At 45.3% G+C, this 18,721-nt stretch overlaps 1 protein-coding gene across 1 annotated transcript in view; it reads left to right on the forward strand.

Annotated features, from left to right (window-relative positions):
* The first annotated feature begins 9,528 nt into the window (after positions 1 to 9,528).
* The window catches only part of HAL (histidine ammonia-lyase), a 189,588-nt gene continuing 180,395 nt past the window's right edge, over positions 9,529 to 18,721 (forward strand). Inside the window, exon 1 of the mRNA XM_073573192.1 lies at positions 9,529 to 9,646. Coding sequence (XP_073429293.1) covers positions 9,624 to 9,646 — 23 coding nt within the window. The 5' untranslated portion in view covers positions 9,529 to 9,623. The remainder of the gene's footprint in view (positions 9,647 to 18,721) is intronic.

Consider the following 18,721-nt stretch of genomic DNA (forward strand, 5'->3'; position numbering starts at 1 on the left):
GCCTTATATCCACTCAGAGATTCCGGATGTCCAATCACACTCCACCTGTTCAGATGACAGGTTTTTCCCATCCAAATCAATTTCACTACCTCCTTTCACCAGCAGAGGGAGTTCATCGGACATCAAAGGTGAAGGAGAAAATGAGCTCATAACAGTACCTCCCCCTTGAGGAGGGGTCACCGAACCCTCATCCACGCCACCAGGGCGATCAGGATGGGCCCGATGAAAAGCACGAACCAATCTTTCGGCATGAATATCGGATGCAGAGACCCAAGAATTATCCTCCTGGCCATAACCCTTCCACTTAACCAAATACTGAAGTCTCCGTCTAGCCAGACGAGAATCCAGTATCTTCTCAACCTCATATTCCACATTACCTTCAACCAATACAGGGTCAGGAGGTGCCACCACAGGAACTACTGGCTCAACAAACCTCTTTAACAGAGACTTATGAAACACGTTATGGATCTTGAATGTAACAGGAAGAGGCAATCGAAAAGAGACCAGATTAAGAATCTCCAAAATCTTGTAAGGTCCAATAAATCTAGGTTTAAACTTTGGAGAAGCCACCTTCATAGAGATATTCTTTGATGACAACCAAACCATATCACCCACCTTAAATCGGGGATCAATGGTCCTATGCCGGTTGGAAAACTGCTGGGCCTTTTCCTGGGAGAGAGACAACTTATCCACCACTTGGTCCCAGATCTGGTGCATTCTCTCCACCACAGTGTCAACACCTGGGCAGGCAGAAGACTCCACCTGCCCTGAAGAGAATCGAGGATGAAACCCAAAGTTACAAAAAAAAGGTGACATCAAAGTGGCAGAACTAGCTCTATTTTTTAAAGCAAATTCGGCCAAGGACAAAAATGAAACCCAATCATCCTGATCAGCAGAAATAAAACATCTCAAATAAGACTCCAAAGTCTGGTTTGTTCTCTCCGTCTGCCCATTGGTCTGAGGGTGAAACGCAGAGAAGGACAACTGAATTCCCAGCTTTGAACAAAAAGTCCTCCAAAATCTAGAAACAAACTGAACTCCTCTGTCAGACACAATGTTCTCAGGAATCCCATGCAAGCAAACCACCTGTTGCAAAAACAAGGGCACCAACTCTGAGGAAGATGGCAACTTAGGGAGTGGTACAAGATGGACCATCTTAGAGAATCTATCACAAATCACCCAAATAACAGTCATTCTCTGAGAGACAGGCATATCAGAAATAAAAACCATTGAAATATGGGTCCATGGCCTCCTGGGCACCGGCAAAGGCATCAACAACCCACTAGAGCGAGAACAAGGTTTAGACCGGGAGCAAGTCCCACAGGACTGCACAAAATTCCTGACATCATGAGACAAGGCGGGCCACCAGAAAGACCGACTCACCAAATCTCTAGTACTAAAAATACCTGGATGACCAGCCAATGCGGAGCAATGAACTTCAGACATTACTCTCTTCCTCCACTGGTCAGGAACATACAGTTTTCCAATGGGACAACGCTCAGGTTTGTCCTCCTGAAACTCTTCCAGAGCACGTCTCAAATCGGGCGCGATGGCAGAAAGAACTACCCCCTCACCTAGGATGGTAGCAGGCTTGGTCACAATAGGAGAATCAGCAAAGAAACTCCTAGAGAGGGCGTCTGCCTTGACATTCTTAGTGCCCGGAAGAAAAGAGCCCACAAAATCAAAACGTATGAAAAACAAGGCCCACCTAGCCTGTCTAGGATTCAAGCGTTTGGCCGACTCAAGGTAAATCAAATTCTTGCAGTCAGTAAGGACCACGACTTGATGTTTAGCTCCCTCCAACCAATGTCTCCACTCCTCAAATGCCCATTTCATGGCTAACAGTTCCCGATTCCCCACATCATAGTTGCGTTCGGATGGGGAGAACTTTCGGGAAAAGAAAGCACAGGGATTCATTTTAGATGTTACCGGATCTTTTTGGGACAAAACAGCTCCTGCACCAATCTCAGAAGCGTCCACCTCTACCTGAAACGGGAGTGAGACATCAGGTTGCTGCAAAACCGGAGCAGAAGTGAAAGGCGTCCGCAGAGGTGTCATAGGAAACCCACAACGTTTAGCAAAATCCAAGTCCATCAGGTTCAGAGCCGCTCCCGCATCCACAAAAGCCTTAGCGGAAAATGTGGACAGGGAGCAGATCAGAGTAATTGCCAGAAGAAACTTAGGTTGAACACCACCCACAGCAAATGTGTGTGCAAAACGTTTGAACACCACCCACAGCAAATGTGTGTGCAAAACGTTTCTCTCGTTTAGGGAAGAAAGAAATCATATGAGAGGCATCTCCACAGAAAAAACACAGCTTATTACGCCTTCTGAACTCCTAACGTTGCGCCCTAGACAAAACTCTATCACATTGCATAGGTTCAGACATTTGTTCAACAGGTGGCAACATTTCTCGTGTACTTTTACGTTCACGCAAACGCCGATCAACCTGAATGGCTAATGACATAGAATCATCAAGTCCAGAGGGAACAGGAAATCCCACCATAGTATCTTTTACGGTTTCTGACAAACCCTTCCGAAAGAGAGCTGCCAAGGCACCATCATTCCAGGTAATAAGGACCGCCCACTTTTGGAATTTTTGACAGTATAACTCTGCAGAATCCTGACCCTGGCTCAATGCCAACAGGGCTTTCTCAGCTTGATCAATAGCATTAGGTTCATCATACAACAACCCCAAGGCTTGAAAAAATGCGTCCACATTAGTTAGAATAGGATCATCAGTTGTCAAAGAAAACGCCCAATCCTTGGGATCACCGCGCAGCAAAGAGATGACAATTTTAACCTGCTGCGCAGAGCTCCCCGATGAGTTAGGCTTCAAGGCAAGAAATAATTTACAATTATTATTGAAATTCAAAAATTTAGACCGATCCCGAAAAAACACATCAGGAGTAGGAATCTTTGGTTCAGCAGCATGTGAATGAGCAAGATAGGCGGAAATTCCCTGCACTTCAGCAGCCAGCTGCTCCACACGATCAGACAATTGCTTAATCTCCATTAAGAAAATTTCTCCTACGGCCCCAGAGAAAAAGAGGAAAAAATATACATAAAAAAAAAACATACGGAAAAGTGAAATTTTAAAGCACCCTAAGGCTGGAGTCACACTAGAGAGGAATACGGACGAGTGCTATGCGAGGAAAAAATCACATAGCACTCGAACAGCTGTTAATCTATGGGGCAGCTCCCACCACCATTTATGTTCTCGGCAGTATTATACGTGGGAGTGAAATCGCAGCGTGCTGCGATGTGCAGCGTATATCGTCCGAGACTTGCCAATGCAAGTCTATGGGTGCAAAAAAAAAACGGACACCACACGGACCATGTGTGTGACTTGCGATAAATTCGCAAGCATTCTCCAGGTGACAGGAAATTGAATCAACCATTATCAGGAAGCTTTGGCATGCAAATTTCCCTGGCAACATCTAGAAAAACCCAGGAACACACCTCCATGGAGTCCAGCATCAAGGCCACACACAAACGTTGAGATGCTCATAGTTCTGGTTCAGGAGAGGCCAGAACTCTGGGATCAACATGATGCACATTATACTGACTGCGCACGTAAGGATGCAGCATGGAGGAGAATCTGCACCCAAATTTTCCCTGACTTTGAGGAAAGATCTCGTGAGGCCCAGCAACAAATTAGTAAGTACAAACATAAAAAAATAAAAAAATTATTATTTAGGCTGTGTGCCCACGTTGCATTTTTTAAGTGTTTCCGCCGCATTTTGGCCGCAGCGGAAACGCTTAAAAAAGTGCATTCCCATGCAATCCTATGGGATTACGCAATTGTTGTGCCCATGCTGTGGATTTTACCGCTGCTGAATCGCATAGCGGTAAAATCCTCAGCATGTCCATTAATTCTGCGGAATCGCTGCGATTCCGCCGCCATAGGTTTGCATTGAAATGCTCACTTTACGCATGTGGCTATGCCCACCATGCGTAAAGTGAGCGCTTCATGTGCAGATGGTACCAAGGGTCTGGAGGAGAGTCTCCTCCATGCCCTGGGTACCATTTTCCTGTTAAAAATAGAATTAAAATAATAAATCGGGATATACTTACCCCCTGTCGGCCCCAGGAGCTCTCCCGGCTCTGACGTAAGCGCTTTACCCACGGCGGGGAGTTGCGGAAATGCTGCGGACAGTTTCGCAGCATTTCTTCAACGTGGGCACATAGCGTGAAAGTTGCACATGTGGTAACAAATGAACCGTAACATCATCATATGAGATGTTTTTTGTAATATGTGGCCTATTTCAGACTTTGCACTTGTCAAGTAGCAGGCCACATTACACTGAAGCCTACATTTTGGAATCCATTGATTGAATGTTAAAACATTTTTTTGTGTTACTTTGCAGTCACTGATGTCACAAAATGATAGCGCAGCTGCCGAGACCAGTACCGGCGAGAGTGACAGCAGGAGTGGGGATGCACCACCCAAGAATCGCAAATACATATATTTTGATTGGCTTAATTTTTTGGCTCCCGTTATGGATCTGAGACCGTAAGTGCATGCATGACTGTAATGAATGGAAGCGGAGGCAGAGATGGTGAAGTTCACATTCGTTTTTTATTTTTAAAGTGGAACCTCGGGACCACGGTCCGGGGGGCTCCGAAGGGGGCGTAACTAGTGAGCCCCGGGTACCCGTAGTAAAGTCCCTCAGACAGGACCAGAATGGAATACCCGGAGGACACAGGTGCTACCTCCAGTTAGACCCCGGACACGTGGCAGCTGTCCCAGCGGGACCAAAAGGGATAACAGATACAATAGCAGAGTCCGTAATGAGGCGGGTCCTGGATACAGGTAGTTGGCAGATAGTCATGGATTCTGGTGAAGTTGTGAAGTATCACACATGCTTTAATAACCTCATTCACATTTACTTCACTAAGGGCTGACTGCAGGACCCGCCATTTTGCACAGAGAATGCCACCAGTCGTCGTGCGCGGGATAGGCGGAAATTAACGATTCTGTGCCGGTGGTCCAGGCCTCTACGTGGATAGGGCCTCATGACGTGACATGGCGTGTTAATTGAAAGGCCTCATTTGCAACCATCACATAAGGCACCGCTTCCACAGTAGACCCTGGTAGCTGATGTGGGGGGTGGGAGGTCCAACTCATTATTGTGCAGTCGCCGACCCATAATGGAAGAATTGAAGACTCAGGAGTCTACAGTTCTTTCCATAGGTCCCAATATCTACAATTATAAACCTCTAGGCACTGTCAACCAGCGCCAACAGCACTACAGAACAATACTGTTTATAATTATAATATTGGGTGCCTGAATTTGGCGGCTAATGTGCTTCCCATCCAGGGCTCCAATACAGTTTGGAAACTGGCACGTTTCCTCAAAGCCACGGGCTATCCGCACCCAGTTTTGTAGTTTGGCCTCAGGCATGACCGATTGATGTAGTCGGGACCATATTTCAGAGCACACAGACCGGACGATGGTGGATTTCCCAATTAAAAATTCCAGATGAAGAGCCGCATAGGAGAGCCCAGTGGAAAGGAATCTATAAGGGATGTAACAAAATAAAAGATTACATATCCATGCCTCAACAAAACAGTTTAGGCCTTCCAAAAAGTGATGGCCAGTAAAAAAAGATGGATTTTTGGTTCTTACCGTAAAATCTCTTTCTTGGAGCCTTCAGTGGGGGACACAGATTACCATGGGTGTATGCTGCTGCTGCTAGGAGGCTGACACTATGCAAAAAAACAAGAAAATTGGCTCCTCCCCAGCAGTATACACCCACCGACAGATACCAAGTACCTCAGTTGGTGAGAAAGCAGTAGGAGAAGCAACGAAAACTCTAAACCTATGTACCAACCCAACAAGGGACTCAAAGACCCAACACGGTACAACTTAAACAGGGAGGGTGCTGTGTCCCCCAATGAAGGCTCCAAGAAAGAGATTTTACGGTAAGAACCAAAAATCCATCTTTCTTTATCGCCTCATTGGGGGACACAGATTACCATGGGACGTTCCAAAGCAGTCCCAAGGGCGGGAACAGCAATAAAGTAACAAAAGAACAGGAAGAGCTTAGGTCGGCCGGCTGCGCCACCGCCGCCTGCAGAACCTTCCTACCAACAACTGCATCGGACGAGGCCTGGGTATGAACCCTGTAGAACCTCGCAAGTGTGCAGAGACAACCAGGTCGCGGCCCTGCAAATTTGTAAAGCCGAAGCCCGGTGACGAACAGCCCACGAAGCTGCCACAGCCCGGGTGGGGTGAAGTGAGCTCTCACTCCCGGAGGGGGCCGTTTTTCCTGAAGTCGGTACGCTTCTAGAATGGTAGAACGAATCCAGCGAGCGATCGTGGATTTGGATGCCGGAAGCCCTTTCCGGCGACCTTCAGAGATGACCAGCAAGGAATCGGACTGACGAAGTGAAGCGGTCCTGGCGAGATAGATACGCAAAGCTCTAACTACATCCAGTACTTATGGTAAATGCGGGAAGAGGCTGGTTTTCTGGCTCTGATCACAGTCTGAATTACCTGGCTGGACAAACCTGATTCTCTCAGGATCGCGGCCTCAACGGCCATGCCATTAAACGCAGAGACTGAGAATTCTCGTGGTAAAGGGGGCCTTGCGAGAGAAGATCTGGACGGTCTGGAAGCCTCCAGGGGACGTCCGCGAGCATGTTCACCAGCTCCGCGTACCAAGGCCGTCTTGGCCAGTCTGGAGCCACTAGAATCACTGGCATGCCTTCCGATTTTATCTTCTTGACCACTCTTGGGATCAAGGCAAGAGGCGGGAACAGATCAGGAAGTTGGAACTGGAACCACGGAATTGCTAGGGCGTTGCAAGTGACGGCTAGGGGATCCCTGGACCTGGCTACGAAGCGCGGAACCTTGTGGATCATGCGAGATGCCATGAGATTGACATCTGGTGAGCCCCAGCGCTGGCATATCTGATTGAAGACTGTGGGATGAAGAGCCCATTCGCCTCATGCTAGGCCTTGACGACTCAGGAAGTCGGCTGCCCAATTTTCCACCCCTGGAATGTGAACGGTGGAGATTGCCGGAATGTAACATTCTGCCCAGCGCAGTATCTTTGCCACTTCTGACATTACTTGCCTGCTGCGCGTGCCCCCCTGGTGGTTTATGTAAGCCACAGTCGTGGCGTTGTCCGATTGAATGCGGACTGGCTTGTCTACGAGGAGAGGCTGCCAGCGGAGAAGGGCAAGGAAGATTGCTCTGATCTCCAGAAGATTGATGGGGAGGAGCGTTTCCTGTGGATTCCAGCGTCCTTGGGCCGTTCTCTGATGGAAAACCGCTCCCCATCCTAGAAGGCTGGCATCGGTGGTGATGACTTGCCACTGAAGCAGAAGAAAGGACCTGCCCTGTAGAACTGACGCTGGCATTGCCCACCAAGTCAGGGATTGCCTCACTCTGAGAGGGAGGAGAATGGGGCGGTCCAGAGACAACGTGGTCTTGTCCTAGGCTGAAAGCAGGGACAGCTGTAGAGGGCGAAGATGAAATTGTGCAAAGGGCACTGCTTCCATGGAGGCTACCATCTTCCCCAGAACCTTCATGCAGGATCAAAGGGGAATGGGCGTTGGCCGTTTGAGGATTCAGATTCCCTTGGAAAGAGCCGCAAACTTTTCCTTCGGAAGAAACACCCGTGATTCGTGTCGAATTCCATGCCCAGAAAGGTCAGATGCTGAGTGGGGCGCAGGATGGACTTCTCTTTGTTGACTATCCATCCGAGGCGGCTGAGAGTATCCAGGGTTATCTGAAGACTCTGAAGACAGTCTTGACGGGACGAGCCCTTGATCAAGAGATCGTCCAGATAAGGGATGATGAGGATCCACCTGGAGCGAAGGATGGCCATGACTGTCGCCATCACCTTCGTGAAAACACGGGGAGCTGAGGCTAGGCCGAAGGGAAGGGCCGTGAACTGATAGTGATTTTCCTGAATCGCAAAACGAAGATATTTCTGATGTTGCAAACAAACAGGAATGTGAAGATAGGCATCCCGTATGTCCACAGAGCAGAGATATTCTCCGGGTTCCATTGAGGCTATCACCGATCGAAGGAACTCCATCTTGAAATGGAGAATCTTCACGTGGCGATTGAGCAGCTTGAGGTCCAGGATAGGACGAAAGGAACCGTCTTTCTTCGGGACTATGAAGAGATTTGAGTAGAACCCTGAAAACCGTTCGTTTGGGGGAATGGGAACGATCACTCTGGCGGAAAGAAGGGAGGAGATGGCTTGAAGTAACCCTGGAATCTGGGACCGCTGTCTTGGAGGTCGAGACCGGAAAAACCGTCTGTCTGGGGGGAAGCAAATTCGATCTTGTATCCGGATGCGACGATTTCCCAGACCCAAGCGTCGTCGACAACAGACAGCCAAGCGTCCATGAAAAAGGAAAGTCTGCCTCCCACCCTGGAAGAATTTCCAGGTGGGGGTGACCCGTCACTTGGAGGAAAACCTCCCGGAACGGGCGCCTGAAGACCTGGAGTATTGTCCTCTAGATCTCCAGCGGGGAGCGGGTTTGTAAGATGTTTTTTTCTGCTCCCGCTCCCTAGAGGCGGACGGCTGATCTTGCTGGGTAGATCTCTCTGTGGAAGAGAAGGGACGAAAAGGCTTAAACGGCTGAAAACCTTTTCTGTTAAAAAACGTTTTGGTCGAGACTGGGGAAGAGAGTTGCTTTTACCACCAGTGGCATCGGAGATTATCTGATCCAGCTTGGCTCCAAAGAGCCTAGAACCCTGGAATGGCAGGTTGGTAATCGACCTTTTAGAAGTGGTATCCCCATTCCATGACTTTAACCAAAGGACTCGGCGTATGGCTATAATGTTGCTGTTAGCCCTCGCTACGCACCCGGCCGCATCCAAGGAGGCGGCCAAGAGGTATTTACCTGCATGATTAATTTGATCTGCCAGATCTGCCAACTCGTCCTGAGGAGCTGCCACTAAGATGCCCCAGCGAAGAATTTTAGCCCAAGCAGAAATGACTTTCGCCACCCAGTCTGCCAATTTGAGGTGGGTTTTATGATGTGGCTAATTGTATTTTGGTGCAAGTCTCAAACAGGCAGATACAAAAGAAACATTTGTCTGAAAAAGCACACAATGCATCTGCTTGCATCATTGAAGTCAATGGTCATGTCTGCGCATGTCCGAATCAGGTTTACCAGGGCTTCAGACGTAAAATCCGACTGAGCCACTGACGTGTGGTTCCAATGCAACGTAAACCTACTCTGAGCCTTCTACATACTGTAATTGTAGAGAAGTTAAACCATTGTGAAATGTATCTATGTTTTGTATATAAAAAGTACTGCAAGGTTACACTGCATTTGGGGGAATGAATACTTTCATTACGTACCCCTAAGTGCTTTATCATTTATTTATGATAATTTTCACACCAAATAAAAGGATGCACAGTATTTCATAAAGTTTAGTCAGACGACCATGTATTTTCATAGGGACGAGACATTTAATACATGAAAGAAACTTCATCGGTTTGTTTCGTAGTTTGTAAAGAGACCAGTTTATTCCAAACCAAACAAGGCTTACACAACTAACACTGCTGAGTTCAAAGGCAGGGATGAAAAGTCCAATCCAGTGAACGTTAGAGCCAACTATTCTACGAAATCAGAGGAATACTAAAAGATGATTGTTTTTTCACCACTGAGGTATGCCATTACTGATCATTATTAAACCATAATTTAGGGGACTGGTTTAAAGCCTGAATTCATTTAAAAGGTCAGAAGTTCTTTTGGACTCTGGTGTGAATTTATTAATGGTTTTAGGCTGGGATCTGACTTTATTTAGGGATCTGGCTTGAGGCTTGAATTTATTTATGTTGCTATAGAGCAGGGGTCTCAAACTCGGCTGGGTATAAGGGCCACATATAAATAAAATTTGAATTTGGGGGACCGCATTCTTTGAAGGACAAAGTGATATTTTTAGTGAAACCATTTTTTTCTGCACACCTTTTGAACATTTTTGCCATGTTTATTTTATTTTTTTAGAGCTTGGGTCGTTATGGATGTGGTGATTATAAATGTTCACTCATATTGTTATGTCCCCATATTGTAGATATGTCCCCATCCAGGTCCTCATATTGTAGTTATGTCCACATCCAGGTTTTCATATTGTTGTCATGTCCCAAAATCCATGTCCCCATATTGTAGTTATGTTACCATCCAGGTTCTCATATTGTAGTTATGTCTGCATCCACGTCCTCATATTGTAGTTATGTCTCCATATTGTAGTCATGTCCCAATATTGTAGTTATGTCCCTATCCAGGTTCTCATATTGTCATCATGTCCCCATATTGTAGTTATGTCCCCATCCAGGTCCACATATTGTATATATGTCCCCATGTCAAGGTCCTCATATTGTAGTTATGTCCCCATATTGTAGTTAAGTCCCCATCCAGGTCCCCATATTGTAGTTATGACCCCATCCAGGTTCCCATATTGTAGTTATTTTCCCATATCCAGGTAGCCATATTTTATATATGTCCCCATATTGTAGTTATGTGCCCATTCACTTCCACATATTGTAGTTATGTCCCCATGTTGTAGTTATGTCCCCATCGAGGTCCCCATATTATAGATATGTTCCCATCCAGGTCCCCATATTATAGATATATACCCTTCCAGGTTCTCATATTGTCATCATGTTCCCATATCCATGTCCCCATATTGTAGTTATGTCGCATTCAGGTCCTCATATTGTAGTTATGTCCCTATCCAGATTCTCATATTGTTATAATGTCCCCATATCCATGACATCATATTGTAGTTATGTCCCCATATTGTATATATGTCCCCATATCCAGATCCCCAAATTGTAGTTATGTCCTCATCTAAGTCCCCATATTGTAGTTATGTCTCCATCGAGGTCCCCATATTGTAGATACAGTGACTTGACTGAAAAAAAAACTGAAACGTAGACATTTTTGCAAATTTATTAAAACAGAAAAACTGAAATATCACAGGATCATAAGTATTCAGACCCTTTGCTCAGTATTGAGTAGACGCATCATTTTGAGCTAGTACAGCCATGAGTCGTCTTGTGAATGATGCAACAAATTTTCACACCTGGGTTTGGGGATCCTTTGCCATTCTTCCTTGCAGATCTTCTCCAGTTCCGTCAGATTGGTTGGTGAACGTTGGTGGACAGCCATTTTCAGGTCTCTCCATTTAACATGCGCTTCGGGCAAATCCGCCCATCGGTGACGCCTGTCATGTGATTGCGGGTCACCGATGGGTTGGCATGACAACCAGAGGTCTCCTGGAGACCCCTATGGTTGTCAGCGCCGGATTGCCATTCCAGTGGTCGGCGCTCCTAGCAAGTGAGGTATTCTGCTACATCCAAGGAGACTATTGAATTATGCCAAAAGTGAAAAAAAAAGTTTTTAAATATATAATAAAATATAAAAGTTCAAATCACCCCCCTTTCGCTTGATTCAAAATAAACCACTAAAGAAAAATCAAACATACACATTTGATATTGTTGTGCTCAGAATCGCCCGATCTATCAATAAAAAAAGGATTAATTTGATCGTTAAACGGCGTAGTGAGGAAAAAAAGTCAAAACGCCAGAATTACGTTTTTTGTTGCCGCAACATTGCATTAAAATGCAATAACGGGTGCTCAAGATTTGGTGAAGTGATATGCGTTTCACATGTTAGTTATTTTACCAGTTTAATGTGTTATTGTGGGTCTGCTGTTTGATCCCAGGGGGAGCTACCCTCTATGGAAAGCGCGCTTCCACTAAGGGGATCTACATTCCGCTGGAATTTTATATTTCCCCCTATCAGTCCTTTTCTCTGAGGACTTTCTTTGCGGTTGGGAAAGTCTCCCATCCGATTGTTTATATTTTTATTTTCTTTCTTTTCCTGCTCCCCCCTTCCCCCCCTTTTTTTTTTTCTTAAAGGGAATTTTCCTCCTTTACCGGTCTTTTCTCAAACCCTATTTCTGGTCCGTGAAATGAACTCAGTCAAATTCTGTTCACTGAATGTTAGAGGTCTTAATATCCCTCAGAAGCGTTCTCAGATTCTTTACTCTGTGCATAAACAAAAAGTCCAGATTCTTATGTTACAAGAAACACGCTTTAAATCTGATCACGTTCCTAAGTTAAAAGATAGGTACTTCAAAACCTGGTTCCATAGCACAAATCCTGAATCAACGTCCAAAGGTGTCTCCATTGCAGTCCATAAGTCATTAGCATTTTCTCTTATTGATACACGTGTAGACATACAGGGTAGATATATCTTTCTCAAGATAAAAATTGCAGACTCAATATACAAAATTGCTAACTGGTATCTTCCTAATAAGGGCCAGATTCCAGCATGCCGTGCGTTCCTAACCTCACTTTCTAATTTCGCAGAAGGTACACTGATCGCAGGTGGAGATTTCAATTTTACCATGAACCCAAAGGTAGACTCTTCTTCTGGGAGGGAAACTGTTTCAGTGAGACAGCTGCGTTCTCTTAAAGGGGTTATCCATGCCCTCCAACTGATCGATGTTTGGCGGATAATGAATCCTCAGGGGAAGGATTACACATATTATTCTCATATACATAATTCTTATAGCCGCATCGACCTCTTTCTCTTGAGCCACCATGCTTTGTCCTGGCAACCCAAGGCCACAATCGGAGACATTCTGTGGTCGGACCACGCTCCGATTTTTCTGTCCTTATCTCTGGTCCAACGTTCTTGGACTTGGAGATTGAATGATAACCTTATCAAGGATACTTTATGTGCTTCAGAGCTGAAAGAGTCTATTGACTCCTTTATCCAAATACATGCCTCTGACCAAACTTCTGCTCCCTTGCAATGGGAGACTTTGAAATGCGTTATGAGGGATTCTGATAAAGCATGGTTCTAGGTTAACCCCTTCACCCCCAAGGGTGGTTTGCACGTTCATGACCGGGCCAATTTTTACAATTCTGACCACTGTACCTTTATGAGGTCATAACTCTGGAACGCTTCCATGGATCCCGGTGATTCTGACACCGTCTTGCGTTTATTTGTGAGAAAAACGGAAATTTGGCGAAAATTTTGAAAATTTCGCAATTTTCCAACTTTGAATTTTTATGCCCTTAAATCACAGAGATATGGCACCCAAAAAACTTGATAACTAACATTTCCCACATGTTTACTTTACATCAGCACAATTTTGGAACCAAAAATTTTTTTTTTTAGGAAGTTATAAGGGTTAAAAGTTGACCATCGATTTCTCATTTTTACAACACCATTTTATTTTTACGGACCACATCACATTTGAAGCCACTTTGAGGGGTCTATATGATAGAAAATACCCAAAAGTGACACCATTCTAAAAACTGCACCCCTTAAGGTGCTCAAAACCACATTCAAGAAGTTTATTAACCCTTTCGGTGCGTCACAGAAATTTTTTTGAATATTTAGAAAAAAATGAACATCTAACTTTTTTTCACAAAAAAGTACTTCAGGTTCAATTTTTTTTATTTTACCAAGGGTAACAGGAGAAATTGGACTGCAAAAGTTATTGTGCAATTTGTCCTGAGTACGCTGATACCTGATATGTGGGGGGGAACGACTGTTTCGGTGCATGGCAGAACTCAGAATGGAAGGAGCGCCGTTTGACTTTTTCAATGCAAAATTGGCTGGAATTCAGATCGGACGCCATGTCACGTTTGGAGAGTCCCTGATGTACCTAAACAGTGGAAACCCCCTACAAGTGACCCCATTTTGGAAACTAGACCCCCCCAAGGAACTTATCTAGATATGTGGTGAGAACTTTGAACCCACAAGGGCTTCACAGAAGTTTATAACATAAAGCCGTACAATTAAAAAATCATATTTTTTCCACAAAAATGATCGTTTCACCTCCAATTCTTATTTTTCCAAGGGTAACAGGACCCTAAAAGTTATTGTGCAATTTGTCCTGAGTACGCTGATACCCCACATGTGGGGGTAAACCACTATTTGGGCGCATGGCAGAACTCGGAAGGGAAGCAGCGCCATTTGACGTTTTTGGCTGGAATTGAGATCGGACACCATGTCGCGATTGGAAAACCCCTGATGTACCAAAACAGTGGAAACCCCCCACAAATGACACCATTTTGGAAACTAGACCCCCTAAGGAACTTATCTAGATGTGTGGTGAGCACTTTGAATCCCCCAGTGCTTCACAGAAGTTTATAACGCCCGGGCGTGCAAATAAAAAATTCGTATTTTTTCCACAAACATGATCTTTCAGTCACCATTTTTTTATTTTCCCAAGGGTACCAGGAAAAATTGGACCCCAAAAGTTGTTGTCCAATTTGTCCTGAGTATGCTGATACCCCATATTTGGAAGAAAACTACTGTATGGGCACACGTCGGGGCTCGGAAGGGAAGTAGTGACGTTTTGGAATGCAGACTTTGATGGAATGGTCTGCGGGTGTCATGTTGCCTTTGGAAAGCCCCTAATGTACCTAAACAGTGGAAACCCCCCACAAATTACCCCATTTTGAAAACTAGACCCCCTAAGGAACTTATCTAGATGTGAGGTGAGCACTTTGAACCCCCAAGGGCTTCACAGAAGTTTATAATGCCCGGGCATGAAAATAAAAAAATCGTATTTTTTCCACAAACATGATCAATTAGTCCCCAATTTTTTCATTTTCCCAAGGGTAACAGGAGAAATTGGACCCCAAAAGTTGTTGTCCAATTTGTCCTGAGTATGCTGACACCCCATATGTGGGAGAAAACTACTGTATGGACACACGTCGGGGCTCGGAAGGGAAGTAGTGATGTTTTGGAATGCAGACTTTGATGGAATGGTCTGCGGGTGTCATGTGCGTTTGGAGAGCCCCTGATGTACCTAAACTATTGAAACTCCCCACAAGTGACCCCATTTTGGACACTAGACCCCCCACAGAACTTAACTAGATGTTATGATTGAGTCACCGTAGGAGGCAAAAACAGAAATGCTAGCTAAGTCCAGAAAACCAGAGAGGTTGGCAGCTATCGGATTGCAGACCCCTGATCCTATCCACAACAACTAACAGTAGCCGTGGGGGGTTCCTACGATGCCCTAGACCCCTCGATCACAGCCGGAGAATTAAATAGGCCTAAAGAAAGAAAGGGGAAATCTAAACTGCCCCAGAGCAGACCCCAAAGCAATAGGCAGCCCCCAACATATAATGACGGTGAAGCAAGGTGAAAACACTAACACAGACAGAAAGATAGACTGAGCAAAGATGGGGCCCAAGCTAACTAGATAGGAAAGGACAGGAAGGCTGCTGTCTGCAATCCGTGAAAAACCCTATGAAAATAAGAGCCAACAGACTGACAGTGAAAAAGGCCCTGAAGACGCTAGGCTTCAAAAAAGCTATGTCAGTACTCAGGAATATTCTGAAGACAGAGCAACAGGCAAAAGGAGATTCAGCTCACCCCAGCAGGGAATGGCAGAATCCAGAAAAGCAAGGAAAACAAAAACAAAACACAAATGCAAACAGGCAAAGCAGAAAACTTAGCTTTAGAGGAGCAGGAATCAAACTGGTGTCCTAGAAGTCCACAGAGAAATCACCCGCAGGGCAGAAGGGCGTCGGCAGCCTTATATCCAGTCCGTGACTCCACTCAGCCAGTCATCCTCATTAGGCTCAGGTGCCTGATAATCAGGAGGCAAGGACGCAGACTCATTCTCACTAAATACATCATAAAAGTCCGCCAAATAGTCAGGAACATCATGCGACTGAGGAGAGGTGGAAAAAACCGGCGCCTCACTAAAGGCACACAGACAACCCCAACTCACCACAGACACAGATTTCCAATCCAAAACTGGATTATGAATTTGCAACCAGGGAAACCCCAGAACAACGGCATCATGCAGACCATGCAACACCAAAAATCTGTAATTTTCTTGATGGTCTGGGGCGACCCGCATGACCACCTGGGTCTAAAACTGAGGTTTATTTTTAGCCAAAGGAGTAGCATCAATCCCCCTCAAAGGGATAGGCGTCTGCAGAGGTGTCATCGGAAATCCACAACGTTTAGCAAAATCCAAGTCCATTAGGTTTAGCGCTGCTCCTGAATCCACAAAAGCCTTGGCGGAAAATGTGGACAGGGAGCAGATCAGAGTAATTGCCAGAAGAAACTTAGGTTGAACACCACCAACAGAAAACGTGTGTGCAAAGCGTTTCTCTCATTTAGGACACACAGAAATAATATGCGAGGCATCTCCACAGAAAAAACACAGCTTATTACGCCTTCTGAACTCCTGACGTTGCGCCTTAGACAAAACTCTATCACATTGCATAGGTTAAGACATCTGTTCAACCGGTGGCAACACCTCTCATGCAATCCTGCGTTCACGTAAACGCCGATCAACCTGAATGGCTAATGACATAGAATCGTCCAGACCAGGGGGAACAGGAAATCCCACCATAATATCTTTTACGGCTTCTGACAAACCCTTCCAAAAGAGAGCAGCCAAGGCATTATCATTCCAGGTAGTAAGGACCACCCACTTTCGGAACTTTTGACAGTACAACTCTGCAGAATCTCGACCCTGGTTCAATGCCAACAGGGTCTTTTCAGCCTGATCAATAGCATTAGGTTCGTCATACAACAACCCCAAAGCTTGAAAGAATGCGTTCACATTAGTCAGAATAGGATCATCTGGTTTCAAAGAAAACGCCCAATCCTGGGGATCGCCACGCAGCAAAGAGATGACAATTTTAACCTGCTGCGCGGAGCTCCCTGACGAGTTAGGCTTCAAGGCAAAAAATAATTTACAATTATTTTTGAAACTCAAAAATTTAGATCGATCCCCCAAAAATACATCAGGTGTATACATCTTTGGTTCAACAGCATGCGAACGAGCAAGGTAGGCGGAAATTCCCCGCACTTCCGCAGCGAGCTGCTCCACACGATCAGACAATTGCTTTATCTCCATTGAGAGAAAAAAAAATTCCCCCTACGGCCTCAGAGATATAGAGGAAAGAATATACACACTTTTTTTTTTTTTTTAAACACAATTCTTTCCTGCTATTGAGTACCCTAGGATCTGCGGTATGGCGGGTGATTCTGTTATGATTGAGTCACCGTAGGAGGCAAAAACAGAAATGCTAGCTAAGTCCAGAAAACCAGAGAGGTTGGCAGCTATCGGATTGCAGACCCCTGATCCTATCCACAACAACTAACAGTAGCCGTGGGGGGTTCCTACGATGCCATAGACCCCTCGATCATAGCCGGAGAATTAAATAGGCCTAAAGAAAGAAAGGGGAAATCTAAACTGCCCCAGAGCAGACCCCAAAGCAATAGGCAGCCCCCAACATATAATGACGGTGAAGCAGGATGAAAACACTAACACAGACAGAAAGATAGACTGAGCAAAGACGGGGCCCAAGCTAACTAGATAGGAAAGGACAGGAAGGCTGCTGTCTGCAATCCGTGAAAAACCCTATGAAAATAAGAGCCAACAGACTGACAGTGAAAAAGGCCCTGAAGACGCTAGGCTTCAAAAAAGCTGTCAGTACTCAGGAATATTCTGAAGACAGAGCAACAGGCAAAAGGAGATTCAGCTCACCCCAGCAGGGAATGGCAGAATCCAGAAAAGCAAGGAAAACAAAACACAAATGCAAACAGGCAAAGCAGAAAACTTAGCTTTAGAGGAGCAGGAATCAGACTGGTGTCCTAGAAGTCCACAGAGAAATCACCCGCAGGGCAGAAGGGCGTCGGCAGCCTTATATCCAGTCCGTGACTCCACTCAGCCAGTCATCCTCATTAGGCTCAGGTGCCTGATAATCAGGCTCATTACCTTCCTTTACAGGAATAGGGAGTTCACCAGACCTCAGTGACGAAGGGGAAAATGAACTCACAACATCTAGATGTGTGGTGAGCACTTTGAACCCCCAAGGGCTTCACAGAATTTTATAACGCTCGGACGTGAAAATAAAAAAATCATTTTTTTCTACAAAAATGATATTTTTGCCCCCAATTTTTTATTTTCCTAAGGGTAACAGGAGAAATTGGACCCCAAAAATTGTTTTGCAATTTGTCCTGAGTAGGCTGATACCCTACATGTGGGGGTAAAACACTGTTTGGGCGCATGTCAGAGCTTGGAAGGGAAGGAGCACCATTTGACTTTTTCAACTCAGAATTGGCTGGAATTGAAATCAGACGCCATGTTGCATTTGGAGAGCCCCTGATGTGCCCAAACAGTGGAAACCCCCAATTCTAACTCCAACCCGAACCCCAACACACCCCTAACCCTAATCTCAGCCCTAACCCTAGCCCTAACCCTACCCTAACCCTAACCGTAATGGAAAAATGGAAATAAATACATTTTTTTATTTTATTATTTTTCCCTAACTAAGGGGGTGATAACGGGGGGTTTGATTTACTATTTATGGCGGTTTTTATGTTTGGCGGCTGTCGCACGCTAAAAGACGCTTTTTATTGTAAAAATAGTTTTTGCATCACCACATATTGAGAGCTATAATTTTTCCGTATTTTGACCCACCGAGTCATGTGAGGTCTTATTTTTTGCGGGACGAGTTGACGTTTTTATTGGTACCATTTTTGGGCACGTGACATTTTTTGATCGCTTTTTATTCCGATTTTTGGGACGCAGAATGAACAAAAACCAGCGTTTCATGAATTTCTTTTGGGGGGGTGCGTTTACACCGTTCCGCGTGCGGTAAAATTGATAAAGCGGTTTTATTATTCGGGTCAGTACGGATACAGCGATACCTCATTTAGGTCGTTTTTTTATGTTTTGTC

This window comes from Dendrobates tinctorius, unplaced genomic scaffold (assembly GCF_039654945.1).
Source record: "Dendrobates tinctorius isolate UK_male_01 unplaced genomic scaffold, ASM3965494v1 ptg000035l, whole genome shotgun sequence".
Classification (NCBI taxonomy): Eukaryota; Metazoa; Chordata; class Amphibia; order Anura; family Dendrobatidae; genus Dendrobates; species Dendrobates tinctorius.